The 21,922-nt window shown below is 36.2% G+C and overlaps 1 protein-coding gene across 6 annotated transcripts in view; it reads left to right on the top strand.

Moving 5' to 3' along the window:
- The window catches only part of SATB1 (SATB homeobox 1), a 101,634-nt gene that overhangs the window by 40,002 nt on the left and 39,710 nt on the right, over positions 1 to 21,922 (top strand). For all 6 annotated transcript variants that reach the window (XM_032408775.1, XM_032408776.1, XM_032408773.1 and 3 more), the window contains 3 exons: positions 8,812 to 8,923; positions 11,233 to 11,687; positions 19,195 to 19,407. In XM_032408775.1, the coding sequence (XP_032264666.1) occupies positions 8,812 to 8,923; positions 11,233 to 11,687; positions 19,195 to 19,407 (780 nt within the window). The remainder of the gene's footprint in view (positions 1 to 8,811; positions 8,924 to 11,232; positions 11,688 to 19,194; positions 19,408 to 21,922) is intronic.

Genomic DNA, 21,922 nt, shown 5'->3' with positions numbered 1-21,922 from the left:
AAATCCACGTATAAATTTTGACTTCTCAGAAACTTAACTACTAACAGCCTACTGTTGACCGGAAGCCTTACGGATACATAAACAGTTGATTAACACATATTTTGTATGTTACTTGTATTATATACTGTATTCTTACAATAAAGTAAGCTAGAGAAAAGAAAATGTTAAGAAAATCATAGGAGAAAATACAGTACTGTAAAAAAAAAAAAGACAAAAAACTGCATATAAATGGACCCATGCAGTTCAAACCTATGTTGTTCAAGGGTCAACTGTATTTATTTTTAAAAAAATGGATTCAAACTTCTTCAGTCCCTTTACTCTGTGGCTTAACGTTTTTCAAAATGCTTTATTTAGGACCCCTGGATCTGAACACAAATTTGCTATTTTTTTTTTCTATGTCTAAATGCAGATATTAGAAATTTTAATCTCCATAGAGGATGGGAGATTTAAGTACACACGGACCATCAGAGAAAGAATAAGCAAGCATTCCCCCAAATTTGCAAGTTGGTACAGAGTACCTAAAATTTAGAATCTTAGGAAACAATTTTTTGCTGTAAAATAAAAGGCACTAGATTTAGATTAATGAGAAACTTCCAAAAATTCAATTTGGAGTAGTATAATGTTTAATAATGATGGGTGTATTTTTAATAATCACATTAGAAGCAAGATATGGGGGGTGGGGGGTATATTTTAACCTTCCTAATAATAAAACTGTGGTTGGGACATTGGCAGTGAGTGCCTGCAAATGGATGATGTGTCTTACAAGTGAATCTTCTTAAGTCACTGAAGAGACCCTATAGGATCTCTGTTTGGGAATACATGTAGATTTCATAGACCCTGAAAGCTGTTAGAAGGGACCTTGGAGATTAGTTCAATCCCCTGCCTATTGCAGATGAACAAATGTAAGCCTCTATGTGCAGTTTATTTGAAATATTACATGCCCTTAGTCATAATACATCTTTTAACAAATATTTTCTAATTTAAGCGCTTTACTAGCATATTTAATTAATTCAAATAAGAAGGTTTAGGTATGGTAAGAAAGATCTAGAATAGTACTTATATAAGAAGAGTAGAGAATCTGGTCAAAGGATATTATCCGGGCCTTATGTAAAATTACTTTAATTATGTGGAAAAACCATATGAACTGTGAACCAACATTTTCTTTAAAAAATTATGAATTGGATATTTAAATAAGTAAGATTTCTGTGCTTTGCAATGATCACATTTTCATCTTTAGGAGATGTAGTAAGAAAATTAAAACAGATTTAGGTGTGTTCTCTTTGTGCTTCCTTTTGTATTCTTTTGGAGCTTTGTTCTGAGATTCCATTTTTAGCATGATACAAGGGTTACTTTCTGTGAAAATGCCATTTTCAGGCACTGGGATTGATCAAGATGGCAAGAGCCATAACTATGACAACTGGAGTTTAAGTAAAATTTATAAGTGATTAGTCTCTTCTCAACAAATTGAGATTCCGAATCTGCCCCAGTTGTATCTCCCAAGAGAATGGCTTAGAAAGCAATAGAGGATCCAGAGGGAAAGATTTGGGGAACATAAGCTAACATGCACAAACAGAGTATTACACTTAGAAATCCTGCCATTTGCTTCTCATAAATTGAAACCATTTCCCTTCCTTCCCACCCCCAAATACCAGATGGGGGACTACCTGTTAATTTTCAACAGATTCGCTCCATGTCACCATCTCATGTGATACCTTTTTAGTAGAGCTTATTTGTGGTATTTGGTTTCCTTTGGGATTAAAAGAAAACTCCATTTGCTGAGAATCCCTATTAAAACTGTATTTGAATATGGAGTTGATTCGATTTGATTCAAAATTAAAGTTTGACCTTTGAGCTTTTCACAGGCATGTAAAAAAAACTGCTGTGAAAATTCAGGCCGTAGACAGGACATGGGGAAAGAGGAGGGGACATCAGAGTATATGAAGTTACACTTCTCGAAAAATAAAAATGTAAAAGAATAGGGAGCCAGCAGTTTGACAGATTGTTCAGTAAATGCTCATTTTATTGAAAATTATAAAAAGGTGCTTAATGCCTCTGTGCCATTAATACAATACATAAAAAGGTTACTGTCAAGATTAGTGTTCCAGTCCCGAAAATTAACTGTAGGGTTTTATGCATCACTCTGCATCGACTGAGAAGTTAAAGGTTTCTGTATATACATTTTACATGGGCGGGCATTTATTTCAGAAAACAATTATTTTAGACTTTATGCCAAAGACATTAGCAGTAATGTGCTTTCATTTAAAACATGGACATAGCAGATATATATTACAGACAAGGTAGAACCATGAAAATCGCCTTATAGAATTAAACCTGAGCAAGATTATTTCCCTTGCTGTCTCTGGAGTATTCCAATTCAAAACATACATTCCTTCCTACAGAAAAAGATATTCAGATTCCTTAGTTGAAATTAATTAGCATTCAGAAACCAGATAGCATGTTTTTGGGTATTCATGAGATCTCTGTTTGAAAAAAATGTTTTTAACTTGTAGAAATGTGTTGCAACACACAGATGGGAAGAAAAAGAAAAAAAAAATCTCTTTAGCAAGCACTGTGTGTAAAAGGAATATTACATTTTGCACGCTCCTGATTGCTCTGTGTAAACAGTTTTTGACATCTGTCTTTATAGTTTTCGAGGAGAGGAAGACTTTGTTAAAAGAATCATTTTTATACAGCAGTCACCATTTCAGTCTTGCTTTACCTGTATTATGAAAGCAGATGGTCTGCATGTCTTTTGAATATTTATAACTATCAAAAACAATCTCTTGCTATTCACCCTTAGGCTTATGAGATGTCAGGACTGTTCTGGTTGAAAAAAATCATCCTGGGTGTTTACAGAAAGAGGATTACATTAAGCTGAAATGACTATACATTTTCCAGTTTAATATTTGTCCATCAGCTGTTTAATCGTATTTAGATAATTGTGTAAATAAGATGTTGTAGCCTTTGCCCTCTCCGCTGATGGAGCCTGAAAGCTTTAAACATGGGTGAGCCACCATTTTGTAGATGCTCTTGCTACCTCCTCCCACCTCAGTTAAACCGCCGCAAGTGTTTAGTAAGTTTTGATCATGATATCCCAGTCCTGTTTAAAAAATAGAGAGAGAGTGCACAAAAGTCAGTGTGGAGATCAGATGAAATGCTAGGGAGCAGCGCTGGCTTCCGGGACAGGCTGTTTAGTTTATTGGAGTATATTGTAATATGCAAATATGGTACAGCACTTCAATTACCCTTTAAAGATGACATGGCTTTCTCTTTATTCTCCATGAACACGCAGAGCTGGGAGGGTATTTTGGAAAACTTTTGGTATAGTGGGGGTTAACTGTTTTTTGACTGGAAGCTGAGCAATCAGAGATAACAGATTTTGCTGTGGTTGGTTGATTTGGCAGAAAAGCATGAACAGTTTTGGTTTAAATGATTGAATAACCTGATTAGCATTGTTTTGGGGTGGGTTTTTTTGTTGATGTTAAAGGCACAACAAAGCAATTTTAAGGGTAATCAGATCACTGCCTTTCCCCAGTTGATAAACCTTTTTTTTTTTTTTTTTCCTCCAGAAGGCCTCACCTCTCCCTAAACCTCTTCATTGGCTACTAAGATGACCAAGTAGAAAAAATAAAACAATCTTCCTTTGGTTTCTAAATGTGTTCTAAATATATATACCTACGGCATAGTTATATTCTAGTAGGGGTTTGAAAGAATATATACTATCTTGAAAAAGGATATGACCTCAACCAAATTCCTTATGGGTTTTTTGTTGTTTTTGCTTTTCACATTTGGAGACCTGCAGTATTTGAGAGCAAAGGTTCAGAATGTTCTAACTATATCTAAGTCAGGCTTTAGAAAAATTCCACCCTTACCTTTTCACAATTAGAAAGGTTATAAATAATGTATTTGGCTGAAAAGGCAGCTCAGCCTGTGGCAGATGGTATCATTCTAGAGTACTGGGGTTTCTGTGAAGATGGCATTCTTTCAGATCGGAACTTCAGCAGACTCTCAGAAAGAACCGAAGCTCTTCATAGGGAGCAGACATGTGCTTTATGGATCTTAGAAAAGCTTACAACTTGGCTCCTAGGATGAGAATATTGTGTCACACTGGGGTTATGAGACCCACAGCCAATTTCTGCCAACTTTCGGGTTGCGTTTCCCAACACTGGAAGCTGTGGGCCTATTCATTGGTTGGTGTACTGTGTGGCATTTGAACTTGGGATTTGAGCTGAGTTTGGTCAGCCTGATTATTTAATTCCCTGAACACTGACATTCTGCAGAGACCGGCCACTGAATAGGAAAACTTACGATACAAGTCGTGCCTTTTTCCAAGTGCTTTGGAGAGCTTGTATAAATAGACACCGAGAGAGAGAGAGAACTGGAATAACATAACCACCAAGCACTGCGACTTCCGAGACATCTGTGTGGATGTATTTTGAAAAACCTGGGAAGGGATCTCTTGCAAATTAATGAACAAAGTTTCTTTAAACTATGAGTTCTATCATGACAGCTAAAAGTGATGCATTTAAAAGATTCATGTGACAAGCTGCCATTCACCTTTGACCTTTAGGAACAACAAAAAAAAGGATTTTCTGGTAGCCTGCAGTAATGGCTAATTTCAGTGACCTTTAATCCTTTGATTGATCACCTAATACGTGCCCAGCCCTGTGGTGAGTCCAGGTGAGAGATAAGACCCAAGACTCACAGCCAGAAGAAGAGTGCTGCGGAGGTGCTATATGCCGGACGGACACTAAGTCAGGAAAGGCTTTGCAGAAGTGGGGATCCCTGAACTGTGTCCTGAAGGATGAGCTGCTATTAGCCAGAGAGGGGAGAGGGCATGGCTCGAAAATCTACGTCACAGAAGTGGTGTTTGTCTTCCCGAGGCCGGCTCCCAGGTACAGGCTAGCCTCACCAGATACTGCCAGACTGGAATATTGAAAAAAAGGAGGGGAATACTTTTTTCCTTTGGTGGTTTTCTCATGGTCCCTTGACCCAACTTATAACTTAATAAATTTAGTTAGTATACTCTCTGTTCTTCATAAGAAAATGTGTTTGACTTAAAATACATCATTTGAAAATTCTGATACTCTTCTGTTATTTAAAGCATAGTGTTTCGACTGATCTGAAATGTGATCATATAATAAAAGCCAGTGAGGAGGAGGAGGCAGAGGGTTGTCATAGTAATTAACATCTCTTAAGTCCGTACTCGGGTATGTTCCCAGCTCTGTGCTAATTGCATAACATTCATTATTTTATTTATTGTCTGTGTAAGTGTAGATAGTATCTCTCTTCAGGTCATTCTTTGTCTAGTAACTTGCCTAGTGCTTGGCACCTAGTAGGAGTTCAGTAGTTATATGCCGAATGAATGAAAAAAACCATGCCCAAATGGATGGATTCTCAGAACAACCCTATGAAGTGAGTGCTGCTATGATTCCCATTTAGTAAGGGGGATTATGGTAGAATGAGAGTCAGTTACCTTGAACAAGGTCACACTGCCAGTGTGCTACACATTTTGGACTTAAATGCGGATTTAGCTATTCTCTTTCATCAAATGTGAATATTTAGTGTGTGTTTAGTATATGCCAGACATTTGGGCTGGAAAAGAATATGGAGCCCCAGAGCTGCATAAACTCACAACTTAGTGTAATCTGTTTAAACCAAAGTGTTTTTTTGATTGACATAAGAATCCTAAGCATCTCTCCTTAAAAACGTGGATCTTGGTCTGCCTTCCCCCTGCCTATCCTCATCCTCTAGCAAAAATCTTACCCCCCCTTGATTTTGTTATTTGTGTTATCCAAGTAATAGGCGTTTCTTTATGATTTTCCAAATTTAAGAACCAGTACTGAATACGATCTTTCAAACGCCATGTGCCCCACAAGATTCTGAAATCTCTCTTTCTTGCCCTGAAACCTGTAGTCCAGTCAGATGCCACACCTAAGTCTCCAATAGGGATTTTACTGCAAGAAAAAGTCCTCATGCAGTGGCCACTTGAGCAGTTTAGTCTTACAGATTACTGCATATTGTTCCAATAAAAATAGAGTTTACCCCAAGTTACCCTGAATTATGGAATATTTCCCAGCCCCCTGAAAGCACAGAAAGTCAGAGAATTTAAATAGTGGCTTTGGCATGTGTCAACCCTGTGGATTAGCCTTTTGATTTACGTCTTGCTTAGGCTAATATTTACATTAATCAGAGTTTCTTAAGCACACGCCACTTGACAGAGTAGAAAGCATCTAAAAAGTCACTTAAGGGCACAGCCTTCCAAGTTAGGGTTAAACAAGGGCAGGAGGAAGCTTTGATGATCATGCACATATGGATATTATTTTCCACATATGGATAATAATGAACTACATAGCACTATTACATACGGGCTCTAATGTTATAAAAATATTTCAGATGGGTTGTTTTTCCACATACCATGTATTCTTCCTTTTGTCCCCCCATATATTTTCCACTGTTGGTCTCCTAAATCACATTAAATTGAAGTGATCTGTTTATGTATCTGTCTCCCTAATAGATGGTAAAGTCCTTATAGGCAGAGGCTGTGTCTTAATCCGCCTTTGTATCCCTAGTACCAGCCAGGCACATAGTAGGTGTGCGGCAAAGAGCAGATACAGAACTGTTGGCAAACTGAAATAGACTGAATGTCTGTCAGAAACCTCAGCAAAATTTAGGTAATTCCCATACATTTTTGAAAACTAAGACATAAACTACATCTAAAACTTGTATGTACTATTGACATTTAAGAAACTGCCAGAATGTCTAGGAATAAGAGTAATAATGTCTTAAAAATTGGACCAAAGTGGAAGAACATCAACTGTCATCCATTTGCAAAATCACCATTATCCATCAGCAATCTCAGTAGTTTTATTAGTGTCTGACTTTATTGATCCATTATTACAATAGACTAAGTGTGATTGAAGCTGACGGATTGTTAACTGGATCAGGTAATCTTCTGGCTCTGGTTTTGGCAACCTTGCTGAGTATCTTTTTGTACTCTGGACTGAGGGAGGCTCTTAGTAAAATTGCAAGCTACTGGATTAATGACAGAGAACTACAAGCACATTAAGAATGTCTTTTTAGAGAAATAAAATGTGAAAATGACTATAAAATAGAAAGTGTCCAAAAAAAAAAAAAAAAGATATCATGGTGCCTCTTAGGAAAGATAGCCATATTTTACATAAATAATACAACTTCACAGGAAGTTCTTCAAAGATCCCCAAGAGTTACATATTATAGGAATGTCTTCATGTTATAATATTAACACTGATACTGGATGTCAGGAGAATCAATAATAACCAAAAGAACTCTAAATTAGAAGTAGCTTAAAGAAGATAATGATATAAAAATACTTTTGTCCCCAAACTGGCTTTTCTGGTTGTTCCCTGCCTCCCAAACAATGCTGCCTTCTGTAAACTATTTCACCATAGACCAACTGAAGTCTGAAATGTAAGTTCTCGTGTTTCTATACAGAGGAGCTGGGGAAGGATTGGTGGTACATTTTATTCCTAAAATGTAGTTGGGAATTAATTGAACCGCTACTAGGTAATGGGTGTTAGGGTTAAAAATAACAATGAATTAAGTTACTGAAATTACCATAACCAAAATTTGCTGGGAAGAAAACGTTTTTGTTTGTTGAAAATGAGTTTAAAAAAAACAAAACCTCCAAAAATTATTCTCATTCCTGTCTTTGTTTTTATATATTAAACTGTTGACTTTGTTTTCAGGGTTTTTGTTAAAAGCAGAATGAAGACAAATGACAGAATAAGTCATTTTCTTTTCTGTGGTATCCTTGAGAAATTTAGTAAGCATGAAATGTGTATATTTTAAAGTTTTATGGTTAGTTTGAAATTCAGAACTTGGCTTTACTGTACTTGAAGCTAGCGGTGAGATTGTAGGATGTTTCTTTCTCTGAATGAGGATCTCTGTGAATAGTTTGTTTTTTCCTTAAATGTGGTCAGTTAACCTTTGAAGAGTGTTAATGTAGTTAATGCACCTCCAGTTGAAACCCAGATAATTGGAGTAGAAAGTGCAAGTGGTGTTTCCCAAGCCTTATGTACACTCAAATCCCCTGGGGATCTTGCTAAACTTGTAGGGCCCAAAATTATGCATTCCTTTTTTTATTTTTTTTTAAAGACTTTATTTGGGGGGGAGGGAGAGAGAGACAGAAGAGCACCCAAGCACAAGCCGGAGGGGGGTGTGGTGGGAGCGGCAGAGGGAGAGGGAGAAGCAGACTCCCTGCTGAGCAGGGACGCTGATGCAGGACTCTATCCCAGGACCCTGGGATCATGACCTGAGCCGAAGGCAGATGCCTAACCAACTGAGCCACCCAGGTGCCCCTAAAATTATGCATTTCTAATAAGCTTCCAGGTGATGCCAATATTGCTGGTCCCTGGGCCATACTTTGAGTAGCAGGGATGTAGAGTACAGTCACTTAACCTCAAAGTAGTGTTTATTTATGAATTGCAATCATAAAGTCATCTTCACGTACTTGTATTTATTGGGATCAGTGAAGGTTTGTCAGCCTAAGAATAGATGAGATTGATAGAAGTTCCATAAATACTAGAGCAAAGTCTGTTGGTTTGAGAGCTTTATACTGGTCTCAGTGGACTCTTGCTTTCTACTTAAATAAGCATTTGATGTGCTACTTAATGAATTTTACGAAGTTGAGGCTTTAAGCCAAAGTGCGAAACAGAAATGTATTGGTACTCAGTTGATTAAAAAAAAATACCATTTACACAGTTGAAATCATTTTTGTGTTCCATCTTGTGCCGATATGTATTACAAATGTTTCCCCCCCTCTTCATGCAGAGTATGATTTCTTCCATTGTGAACAGCACTTACTATGCAAATGTCTCAGCAGCAAAATGTCAAGAATTTGGAAGGTGGTACAAACATTTCAAGAAGACAAAAGATATGATGGGTAAGCAAAAAACTGTTGCAGTGGTGGCTACATACCATTATGTGTCATTTGGGGGTTTATCAAAGTCACATCTAAAGCCAGGTCTTGTGATTGCCCAATTAGAGATCAATTTAGAATGTTTCTTTGAGGGTGGGGAGTGGGTATGAGTATAATGAGATAATTAAATTCAATAAATGTTTGTGTTTAAATCAGCCAAACTGACTTGGTTGTCAGACATGCAGGAAATCGAGGCGGGAGGAGGGAAGCTGTCATTTTTTAACATCTCAGTGAAGACCTAACCAGGCCTTGAATAACTAATATTAGCTGTGATTTCTCTCAGAGATAAATCATGCTTTTATGTGTTTTGTTTTTGTTTGAGAGAAAGAGAAAGTGCCTATTTTTACACCCAATTTTTAAGGAAATTAAATTGTATTTATAGTTTCCACAATTGAGATCAAGTGATTTTTATAGCTCTCATCCCCAGCCCCTCTAGATAGGCACTTCGGTGAGCACACTGCTTCACCATCCATACCAGAGACCTCATTACACCATTTCTCAACTTTTAATTCTGATGTGGCTGCCCATCTTCACATGTAACTTCAGGTCAATATGCGTTATGCAGGAAATGCATTAAAAATTATCGGCAGTGTAAAAAACGACAGATAAAAGTTGTGTGTTGTGCCTGAGCATTTAGATTATGACGTTTTCTCCCTTTTGAGTTTGCTAGTGTTGCAAAAGCAAACACTGTGATCAAGGTTAATGTTTTAATTTCTATTAATGTTTTCTTCCATGTACTCATACCTTCCAAATAATATAGGAACGGGATGTTTAATATGCATAGCATTGTGCCCTGTTTTAAATCTGCTTCTCTTTCCTTCCATTGCATCCATTTAATAACAACAACAACAATAATGACTTCTCCTAAAGATTTTAAGAAACAAGAGAACCTGAATTTTGAGCATGTTTTAGCTTTTAATATTTGAAGCAAAGCCATCCATCTACCAAAACAGATTCTTTGCCTTTTATAGCTTAGAGCTGTAATGAAGACAATGCATCATTTTTGGAATAATTGCTTGAATTACTATTCCCTGTGAATGGCCCACTTGGGCTGATATCACTGGTAGAAATGGAAGGTTTCTTTCCCAATTCTTAGTTATATTTTGCATATATCAGTGATTATGGCAATATGATAAGTTCCTCTAAATATAAAGCCTGAATATTTAATAAAGAGAGAAATGATGATTAAAAGCAAGCCAGAGTCTATACATCAGAAACATGGTGTGCTATTTGGAAAAGACTCACCTATTTACATACACCAGCCATGCTCGGCCTTTCCATTTAAGAGCATCAAAGCAGTCTCTTCCTTGCAACAGCAAAGCATTTGACATACTTACAGCTGACTCTCAGCCAATCCACATTAGAGACCTAGCCAAGGGGGAAGCATTCATCCTGGTAGGTGATAATAAATTGCAAAATCGTGACAGTATCACCATTGTACCGGGATGACTCCCCGCCCCTTCTTTGAAAGATTGTCTTTAGCATCTGGTGATAGCCATAGCTTCTTCAAGAAACATTTGGATCTTAGCAAAACTAGGTATACTGGCTTGCAATACAGTAAATCATTTGCTTCATTCTCTTGCAGATATACCTGCCACCCGTGATAGTTAGAATTAAGTGAAGCAAGCCATATAAGATACCCAACCCCAGTATTCAATATGTCCTCAGTTATTATTACTTATCATCATGATCATTTTATTTATTATACTGGTTATTTCTTTATATATTCATGGCTAGGTAAAAATTGAACGTAGATAACATTTATGTCCTCTTTTTCCTTTCAAACCTTTTGCCTCGAGTAATAACAGTTAATATATATCATGAAAAAATACATGTATATTTCTTTTTTCATTAGTGCATGTATTTTCTTAGCTCTAGTTGCTATTAAGCAATCTGTGTTCTTCTAGAAGCTATTTTAATTTTAAAATAGCCATTGCTTATAAGCCTTCTTGGAGTAGTAAGTGAGAGTGAATAATAGTTTGACCCCAAAACTAGTCACATAGAATTTGAAAATAATTAATTTTATGCCTTAAGTCTAAACCGCATTATAAAATTAGACCTGAAGTACCTGATAGTCCCCCTTTCAAAGTTTGTAGAGTTGTGCAGAAGAGGGAAGTAAAAACATAGCCATTGAGTTCCATCTTGAAATTTTCTTAGTTTAATTGGATCTTTAAGGTGCCCTGTGCCTACTGTCTGTATTTAGGAAAAGGTCAGAAATCCTTATCAGTACCATCGCTGTTGGCTTAACCTGACTTTCCTTTTGTCTACTTTAGTTGAAATGGATAGCCTTTCTGAACTATCCCAGCAAGGTGCCAATCATGTCAACTTTGGCCAGCAGCCGGTCCCAGGGAACACAGCCGAGCAGCCTCCGTCCCCCGCGCAGCTCTCCCACGGCAGCCAGCCCTCTGTCCGGACCCCTCTACCGAACCTGCACCCTGGGCTTGTGTCAACGCCCATCAGTCCTCAGTTGGTCAACCAGCAGCTGGTGATGGCTCAGCTGCTGAACCAGCAGTATGCGGTGAATAGACTTTTAGCCCAGCAGTCCTTAAACCAACAGTACTTGAACCACCCTCCCCCTGTCAGTCGATCTATGAATAAGCCTTTGGAGCAACAGGTTTCCACCAACACAGAGGTGTCTTCCGAAATCTACCAGTGGGTACGTGATGAACTGAAACGGGCAGGAATCTCCCAAGCCGTATTTGCACGTGTGGCTTTTAACAGAACTCAGGTCAGTTTTGTTCTCTTGGTAATGGTTCTCTCTCTCTTTTTCTCTCTTCTTTCTTTAGTCCCATCTTCTACTAATCCTTGTACTTTTACTCTGTGTTAACATTTAATTCTTCCTGTCATGTGATCGTATTGTCTGTTCTTGGGGGTGCCTAAGCTTTATCACTCCTTTCCCTGTCATAAACCTCCAAGAAAGAACTATATACAGATCGATCTTGATTCGGGGGCCTTGAAAGAATAAATTCACTGTCAATTATATTTCGAACTGGCATTGCCTATCCTTTTACATAATGAGAGCATAGGCTGGTGGTAGCAGCAGATTGAGAAATGTTTCATGATTTGGTCAGGGCCGTTGGTAGGACTCCTGGCTTCTAGCCTACTACTATCTTTCCTGTTAGCCCCGTGTCAAACATGACTATGTAAACGTGCCCTGTTTATGTTCCAGTACAACTTTTGGCGGGAGGAACCCAAAAACATTGTGGTACTCAGTAGCAATTTCTGCCATTTAATTTGAACAGCCATTGCGGGGGCGGGGGGAGGATACATATATGTATACATATGGCTTATTAACCTAAAGTGTTTCTTAGCTTTGTCCTCTCCGCCTTTACATTATTGTTAATATTCCTCCAAACTTCATTCTTTAGATCAGAGATCAGCAAATCTTTTCTGTAATAGTCCAGATAGCAAACATTTTAGGCTTTGAGGGCCGTAAGAGCTGTGTCACAGTGTCCTGTGTTGGGCAGCCACGGACAGTAGGTGAATGGATGTGAGTGTCCTGGTGTTTCAGTAAAACTATTTACAAAACTGGCCTCCGGGATAGGTTTGGCCAGCAGGCCTTAGTTTGCAGACTTCTCCCTGAGATCTGCATACACCTCCTCGTATTCACACCTTTGTCCTCATGGGCAAATACCTGTGAAGATACCATCAGCAGGGAAGATGTTTAGAGGGACCTGGAGAAAGAGTGATAATATGTTATGGGAAGGCCTTAAGATGAAAAGCCCGAAACAAATCCATTCTATTAAATTGTGAATGAGAGGAATTTTTTTTAATTTCTTTTTTTGGAAATTAATATAATATGTATGGTGTTTATTTTTGGCCCAGGCACACTAAAAAAACCAAGAGAACATGTAACTTTGATTAGAAATCAGGACATTATGTCCTTCAACTTTCTTGTTTTACCACTGTTCTTTCTTTTGTCAATTTGTTTTTTGGCCTGACTCATACTTTCCTTTCATATTTAAGTTATTTTGTTTATTACATGATTATAAGAATGAGATTCTGGTACAAAAATAATCTAGTATTAATTCCTTGTTGGCAGTTTCCATACCTAGGAGAATCCCAGCAGTGACTTATTTTTGGCTTGCCTCAACTGGATTGAAAGTTAGGAGGCCTGACAAAGCCTTTAACTAACTCAGTGTTTGTTTTCACTTTCTTTATCTGTTTTTTGTGCATCATTTGTCTTTTTTGAAGGGTAGTTGCAGAAGGTTATGTCTCAGGTTAAGATTGTATGATTTTACCTAGTTCTCTATTTTACAACTTGAAAATGTGTTCATTAGTATCTGGTAAATTTCATGATACCATATTCAATTGGGAAGCAGTAATTTAAAGAATTGAATGAATGAATGAATGAATCAAGAATCGACCTCTAGATAATCCTGTTTCTGGCAGCATTCTTTATTTTTGGAAATAGCAGTAACTGCTAGTATTTCTCAGTACTGGGCAAAAAATAGGTTTCTACATAATAGATCAGTAAAATGCTTGTCAATTTAATTGAAAGCCCACGAAGACAACATTGACATGAACACAAATGAAATACAGATTTACTGATAAATGTTTTAAAAATTGAGCCATTTATTATTTCTTAAAGCACGAAGGAATGTATTTTATATGGTGAAGAATGGCAAGAGACTTTAGCTGAGGGATGTGTGAAGTCACTTTCCATTGGTACAGTTTTTCTTCTCTTGGGTTTTGATGTCACACCATTACTCTGAAGATTTGACCACTTGTTCTGCATTTGGTTCTCACATTGACTGATTCCATGGATCTCTCTAGGATTTGCTGCTGGAAAGAAGGCAGAATTAGAACTCACTCTCTTTTTATGCTATATTAATCTCTTTGAAAAGATAGTTATCTCTGTGGTTAACATCAAAAACAGTGACTTAAATTTTTCTGAGGATGGTGGGGGAATGAAAACAGTGACAGCTTTGGTATCGAGCTCTCTTTATTAAAAAGAGCTAATGTAGAAAAAAGTTACTACCATAAAAATTATTTGGAGCCCTGGGTGATAGAGGGATTTGGTTTTAAACCTTTATATTGGTAATTGGTATCCTCAGTTGAAGTGGATATTGGCCATATTTGAAGCTGTTTGACTTAAATAAGCGTAATTTTCTATGTATATTTAAGTGTTCACTTTTGGGGAACAAGCTTTTAAACATGCAAGCATACATGTGTTTTTGGTGGTCATACTTAAAAACCACATACACGCACGCGCTCACACACAGCTGCATTTATTTTAATGATTATACATTCATATGAATGCATGTAGTGTGTTTATTTCAAAGTGTATGCATTTCAATAAAAGCAGGTGCAGAGTGAGAGTGTATGGTGTGAGTGTGGAGTACGAAAATACACATGCTAATGCATATGTATAGACAAGGAGCTCTGCAGAGTTAAATCACACATCACACATTTGTGTGCACTTATTACAATGTGCAATTCCAACTCCAGGTTTTAAAAAATTAATGTAAAATATGTACATGCAAATGCAAAGTTATGATATGATCAGATAAAGAAACTGGTACCCTATAAACAGTATGTTAAAACATTAATATAATAGATAAAACTAACATGAATTGAGACTATTTTAGTCATTGACAGCTCTGTGCAACTTTAAAATCCTGGATTTCATGTTTTAACTCTTAACTGGAGAATTTTCTTACCATCCTAATTGGGTCTCCTAAAACCCCTCTTTGAAGACTTTCACACTTGACTATTAAAAAAAAAAAAAAAGTTTACCTTTTCTGAAAATTTATGGTGAATTTTATATGATTACTTGTTCTAAGGACTTTTCCCCCTTCTGAATTGATGGGCATCTGTTCTTTAATTGCTACTGAAGATACCAGCTTTTAGCATATGTCATTCATTCAGTTATGCCTACTTGATGTCTTTTTAATGGAAACCTGTGGCTAAAAATAATTGCCGAAGCTTCTAGGTTTATACTTTCCAGTTCACTCCTCTGTATTATTGCTATTTAAGGATTGTGATAGAAGCAAATATATTTGTTAGTGCCTTTTTTTTTCTTTTTTTAAATAAAACCCAGAGTTAACTCTCATCCCATTCTGTGGCTTTTTTCCCTTTTTTCTCCCCCCTCCTCTTGTCTTTGGCACACTTTATTTTCCAGTAAAATAAAGAATGAAGATGGATTATTCAAAACTGATAACAGTAATGGACCATCATGTAATGTTTTATTGAATTTGAGTTCTGTAAATTATGTGGTGGAGAGAAATTTGCCTGCTTAAGTATAACAGAAATTGCTACTGTGTTCCTATAATTCTTCACAGTGTAATTTAAGGAAAGTCCACTATCCATATCACTATTGAATAAAAGGTAAAAAGGTGCTATTACCCCAACGTGACAGCTCTCATTTAGCCTCCCAAGCGACAGAGATAAATGCGTCTGCTTATAACTTACTTGGCAGGAGTCCAAGGTAGTAGGTGGAGTTGAAAATAGTCTTTCACCTGGACATGTGATTAAAAATTCACAAAACAAGAGAGGCAGGTAGTCTTGAAGAATATTCAACATATTTTCTTTTTAGAGAGGGAAGTTTCATGAAATCATATTTTCCTTCTGAGGGCTTTGAAGTTCCATGAAGCTGATAAAATCTATTTGAATCAGTGATTATGTTCAAAGAGGAGACAAACGGGAGGCCAGACAGACCTTTTGTTCTATTGGCAGTCTCTTTCGCCTATCTGCTGTTTTAAAGAATTCCTAATTAGCTTTTGGAAGTCCTGATAATATTTATTGAAGGTTTTTTTCTTTCTTTTACAATTACTAATGAATTTTACTTGTAATAACTTGTAAACTCTTTTTGGAATGTAAAAAAGGTTTAGGAATTCATCAGTAAGTTCACTCTTTAAGTGAAAAAAATGGGAATTCTCACTTCACCCCTATGTAATGACAGTGCAGAATAATTTTATATTTTTAGGTATAAAGCACGTAGTACATTACTTGAAGATGTAAAGTCCAAATGAAAAGCAGCTTCTCATTTCCAATAAAATTAATATTCATGAGTTGTTGGTAACTTACTACGTAACACAAATTCTCAAGTTATTTTCAGACACAAGAATGACTGATGATTTTGTTTGATTTTGTTCAGTAAATTCATTGAGCACCTATGGTGCACAGTACTGATGATATGTTTTAGTCCTGATGTTTTAGTGTATTCTCTGAGATAGCAAGTAAGGTACATGATGACCTTGACATATGATTTTTTAGCACAAAGGAAAAATTTTGGTAATAGATACCTCTTACTGTTCATGGGGGATTACTACAAATGACCTTGACCTAAGTCTGAAGTGTATTTTTGACTATGGGAAACAGGGGCCATGTACATCTTAGTCCGTAAATGCACCTACTCAGATAACAACAACTTGAACAGGACGAGAACATGCATCCCTCATATTCAGATTCTAATAGTCATTTTGCATCCAGATGTATTCTCAAGTGACATGAATTTTTTTAGGGGGGTAATTAACACATTCTAATCAAAACATTTTCTAACAATATTTTCAAGCATTTCCACCAGGGGGCACTCCCCTCATTGAAAGCCTGGGCCAAAAAAAAAAAAAAAAAAATCCAAAGGTTTCTAAAACACCTGACACTGTCTAGCCTGGCTGCTTTAGAGCTCGTTGAGTGTTCCAGGATTTGAAATACCGCTTTAGACCTTAACATATTGCAGGCAGAAAAACTGTACTTGCTGCAGTAGAATAATTAAGTGGAAATAAATGCTTTGCCCCTAAAACATTATATGCTCAACTGAGAAGTCATACCAACATCACAATACGGGTAGAGGAAATTTTAAATTTTCTCCCACGTGACCTACTATCTTCTAGTTTTAGACATGCAGGGATGACTTAGTTTCATGTTAACAAGACTTGATAGAGAATATTATTATGTATTTTTTTCATGTGTTTGCTTTTCTCACTATAGTTCTCTGCTGTCTCAGAGAACATTTTTAATGGAGATGATACAGTATTTTGTTATTTGAGATTTGTAAATGTCTAATTTAAAATTTCCCAAACACAATAACGTCCTAAATATTTATAGGATCTCTTTTGACCTAATCTGTTTTTTTTAAATTAACTGAATAGTTAATGTAGATAAACGTCTTACAAAGTGCCACATAACTTTTTATTGAAGCCTTACCTTGATTAAAGTAAGAATTACCATTAGAATTTACCCATGAGTAGCATATCTTGTTCTTAAGTTTCTATCAGTCATTTATAATTTTTTCCTTTTGCGGTCTGAATACACATAATTAATCCATGTAGTAAATATTTATCAAACACTTATGTGGTAGGTATTGTGCTGGGATGACAAAAATGAATATTAGGTTATTATGCTCAAGGAATTGATAACATTGTATTTATCTATACTGTACATTTCTGTCTCTTGATTTCTGTGTAGTTCATATATTGCTTTGCCAAGCACATCTTTTAATATAGAACATTTGGTGAGGAAAAGTAGAGCGTAAGGACTATTTTTTTACACCTCTTTTCAAGCATTTTTTTGAGACCTGTATTTTTCGTTTTCAGTGTGACACATCAAAAACACAGTCAATCTAATTAGTTGGCCTTGTGCAAATTAAATAGCTGGATGATTGACTGCCTGTTTGAATTTTAGTTAAATTGACTGGATGTTTTATTCTTGTATAAACACAGTTGCAGCATTACTTGTCAGTCTTATGAATGAAAGGACATGCACCCTTCATTCTTCAGTCACATTTTTTAATGGTGAAACTGAAAGTTCGGGTCCACTCTCCAGGTTTTGGATGCAGGAACAAGTGAGAGACTAAAATTTACTCTTAAGCCCCCTCAGCCTATTGGAGGTTCTTTTTAATAGCAGCCTATTAACCATTTTTAAAGTGGACAGTGCTTCTATACTATCTGCATGTAGGTGTTATATGTGGGCAATATGGTACCTTATCCCTGAGGAATTAGGAACAAAACTACATTTGCACTTCTAGGAAACCATGAAAAAATGCAAATGTTATCATCTTTAGTCTGAATCATTTTGATATGACACTTGGCCTCCCCTTCCCCAAATGTTCCCTTTCACCATTTCTGCAGGGTTATTGGAAAGTGAAATTTGCAAATGGCATGGAGATCTTGACAACATTTTTATTTGGAGCTATCTTGTGATAAACTGATATTCTGGCTAAACGTAGAAAGCAAATGTGTCTTGGTATTCCAGGCATTATTTCATGTACAAGATGGAAGAGGTAAAGGCTGCTCAGCTCTTATCAAATGGGCAGAAAATTTTTGTAATCCTTCTATTACATATAATTCCTTAAACAAAAATGAGGAAACCCATTCATTTTTGAAAGGCTTCTTCCAAAAATAAAAAAAAAAAATGGTTGACAATTAATGCTCTAGTATTTGGGGAGAGAGAGACACCTTAAAGGAGTTTACTAATGGTTTGTAAATTTCTTCTATTACTAATAAAGACTTCTATTCCTTAAGAAATTTGGCAACTACAGAATTTAATTGTATTCTTTTCCTGGGCATGCCGTGATGGATTTTTGCAATGTAAAAATGGGGTTATGTATTTCAAATTTAATCAGTGGTTTTCTGAAGTTCAGAATTCCAACCTGTTACCCAGAGGTATAGTGATAGCATGACAGTATTTAGAATTATTCAGGGTAGGCTGTAGAGTTTCCTTAAATGGTAAGTAGAAGGAATCACTTGTCATTAATTTGAAAATTAAGGGATAACTTAAAATATTGCCTGTGAAAACATAGCATGCTTTAGTAATATTCTTTTTTCTAGTATGTTACAATTCATTTTCTGGTATTTTCTTTGAAAGTTCTCCTTCTCTAGAAGTGGCTTTGTATCTTTACATATTGGGCTGTCGGCATTCCACTGCCTTTGTCTAGGCAGCTTGAGAACTATACAGTTCAATGCTGTTGTATTATGAGCATTTCATTTATTCTTAACTTCCCTCGATCGTCTCCCTGTGAAAGATTCATGGCAAGTTAAGCTACTCAAAGGAAGGAGACCAATTAGGCAGTTTCAGTTTGTGTTATATGTAAAGCAGATGCTTAATAAAATTAAGAATACAATTGAGGCTCTCCTCTCTACCACTTCAATTGTAACTCATATATTTCTGTGTAGAATTAATGCTTCTGACTATTCATTTTCTAAACAGAGTGGAGAAGGAGAGGGAAGGGTCCCCGGTGGCTGGCTGGGCAGAGCTCAGGAGCAAGCTCACCCTGTGCCTTTCATTCCCTGCAGGGCTTGCTTTCAGAAATCCTCCGCAAGGAAGAGGACCCCAAGACTGCATCCCAGTCTTTGCTGGTAAACCTTCGGGCTATGCAGAATTTCTTGCAGTTACCAGAAGCTGAAAGAGATCGGATTTACCAGGATGAAAGGGAAAGGAGCTTGAATGCTGCCTCGGCTATGGGTCCTGCCCCCCTGATAAGCACACCGCCCAGCCGCCCTCCCCAGGTGAAGTCTCCTTTCCTCTTTTCCCTTCTTCTTCTTCTTTTTCTTCTCTTTCTTCTCTTTCTTCTTCTCCTTCTTCTTCTTCTTCTTCTTCCTCCTCCTCCTCCTTCTCCTCCTCCCCTTCCTCCTCCTCCTCCTCATCCGCTTCTTCTTTTAATGTTTGAGGAAGAATCTCAGCAAGAAATTGGAAAGATAGATGAGTAGATACCAGTTTTTCTAAAAATAATAATTCATAGGGTTGCTTGAGGAGAAGTTGGTCCCAAATCAGTGATTCTGATATAAAAACAATAAGCTACTAATTAGAGGAAAGAAAATTGCTTTGTGTTGCTTCCTTTTGGAGGTTCTTTGGGGGTGAAAAGTAGTGTTTAAATGGGATGTTTCTCTCAACTACAATTATTAAGTAAAGAAACATTTAAAACTCAATAGGAAAAAAAGTGATAAAGTCAGTTTTATCCCTATGAGTTTTAGAACTGCCATTTGAATAGTAAATAAATAAAAATAAGTAATTCCATTTGTATTTATGCTTTCCAATACGAAGTGCAGCTGGTACCAATTACACATCATCTCGTTTGTAATCTTTCATAATTAAGTTTAATACAATCCTTGAAGGCAGCTTTAAATGGGGCGGATAAGGAATTCCACCCATATTCCCAGAAATGGGCACATTTTCTATTTCCCGAATTTTCGTACTTTTTAGAAAGGACAAAAGTCACCATGCAGGTAACTTTGTGTACGTGCATCTATATTTTAATTTTTTTAAATCAAGTTTTAAAGATAGCCTTATAATTATGAAAATTCAATAATAAAAAAGATAAAAGTTTGATAGTGTATTACAGACTTAAAATCAATAGGCAAATATATTTCTTACACATTTATTGCATGTACAGCTCTTAAAAATAAGGTCAGCTAAAACTGGATAAAAATTGAATATGGAACACAGATTCAAAGTATTCATGTAGTATAATGTCATCCTGAAATCATATCTTGATGTTAATTTCTTTTCATCAACAGTAAAGAAATGAAACAAAGTACCTTTCCATGTATGGAAATATAGAAAAAGCACATTGAGCACTAAAAATGAAACTGCCACAGATCCTTCATCGATAAGGAATAGATATAATATTCAGCCACTTGAGGTTCTTAAGCTCTATGTTATAATGTTATAAAATGAATCTTCTGTAGAAACATCCAAAGTCTGTTTTCTCCATTTTATGTAATGAAAATCAATTTGGTCTTAATGTGTAGGGCGCAGACTGTAAGGAAGTCATTGCTGTAATTGTGGATAAGAAAGTCATGTGTCTGTACCAGAGAAGAATGCTATCTATTTGCATATATACATATCCACCTGCCTACACACACAATTACTGAATTTGATCTGTAAAGCCTTCTATAAAATATTTCTTAGGAGAAAGAATCAGGATATATATATATATATATATATGACTATATATATATGACATATATATATATGACTTTTTAAGAGTGATTAAACAAAAAATACTGTACTTTGGACTTGGTTTAACACTTAGTTTGTGGTGTTTAGAGTTAATACACCATCATTAGTTAACTTTGCTTCTACAATCAACACAGAAGGCCTCTGGGCAAAGAGTTATTTTACTTATCACTTAATCTGCAATACTAACAAAAGAATTGCTTACTTAAGATCAGTATGAACTTCAGCATTGAGCTGTTTCTTTTTTCTTTTTTTCCTTAATCTATCCAAATATTTGACTTCGTAGTTCCTTAATGCAGTTTTTGTTTTCTAATTTTTCTATGATCGCAGTGCTTTTGTTTTTCTAAATGAGATACTGCTGTCCTTATTCATCAGGTTTTTTCTTTAGCCACATTTACAGTAATTCTTAAATGGTATTTCTTTTCATGTACTATTAAGATACTCTTGGGTAGCTCCCCTATATATGTGTCTAAAGACTATGTCTGCTGATAAGTTGGGATAGAAAATATAATTTATTTTGGCCTGCATTATTGATTAACTGGTTAAGCCACCCTTATATTTGTTCTCAAGAGGGGTTGAGACCAAGCCCTTAGCTGGGATATCCAGCCAATGATGAATGTGTAAGGTATGTAGATACCACAGATTCTTAGTGAAACTCTTTCAAAGGAGAAAAGTTTCTGTTAATGCGGTATTACTGGCCATCTAACCAAATTCCGAAATGATTATCTGATGTGTGTATAATTTTATTTCACTGCTATAAAATGCATCTTCAAGTATCTTAATTTGCCTCACTGAGAATCCCTTTGCATTATTTAATATTATTGTAATAGAACTCACAACCAGTTTGTTCACCTTTACCCTTTAACAGTGACTTTATGAATGACATTTTAAGAAATCTTTAATGTATTAAAAGTATTATCAATGTAAAATGAGTACTTAAGATTTGGACAAATGTTTCTCAAGCAGCCGAATTAGTAATGTTTTGCAACCGTTGAAATTGAATGCTTTTGAAAGGGAACCAATGCACTATACTTAGGGTTTTAATATGCATATTACAAATGATTA

Source organism: Phoca vitulina, unplaced genomic scaffold (assembly GCF_004348235.1).
Source record: "Phoca vitulina isolate PV1807 unplaced genomic scaffold, GSC_HSeal_1.0 scaffold10, whole genome shotgun sequence".
NCBI lineage: Eukaryota > Metazoa > Chordata > Mammalia > Carnivora > Phocidae > Phoca > Phoca vitulina.
This window is presented reverse-complemented; position numbering and strand designations above follow the sequence as displayed.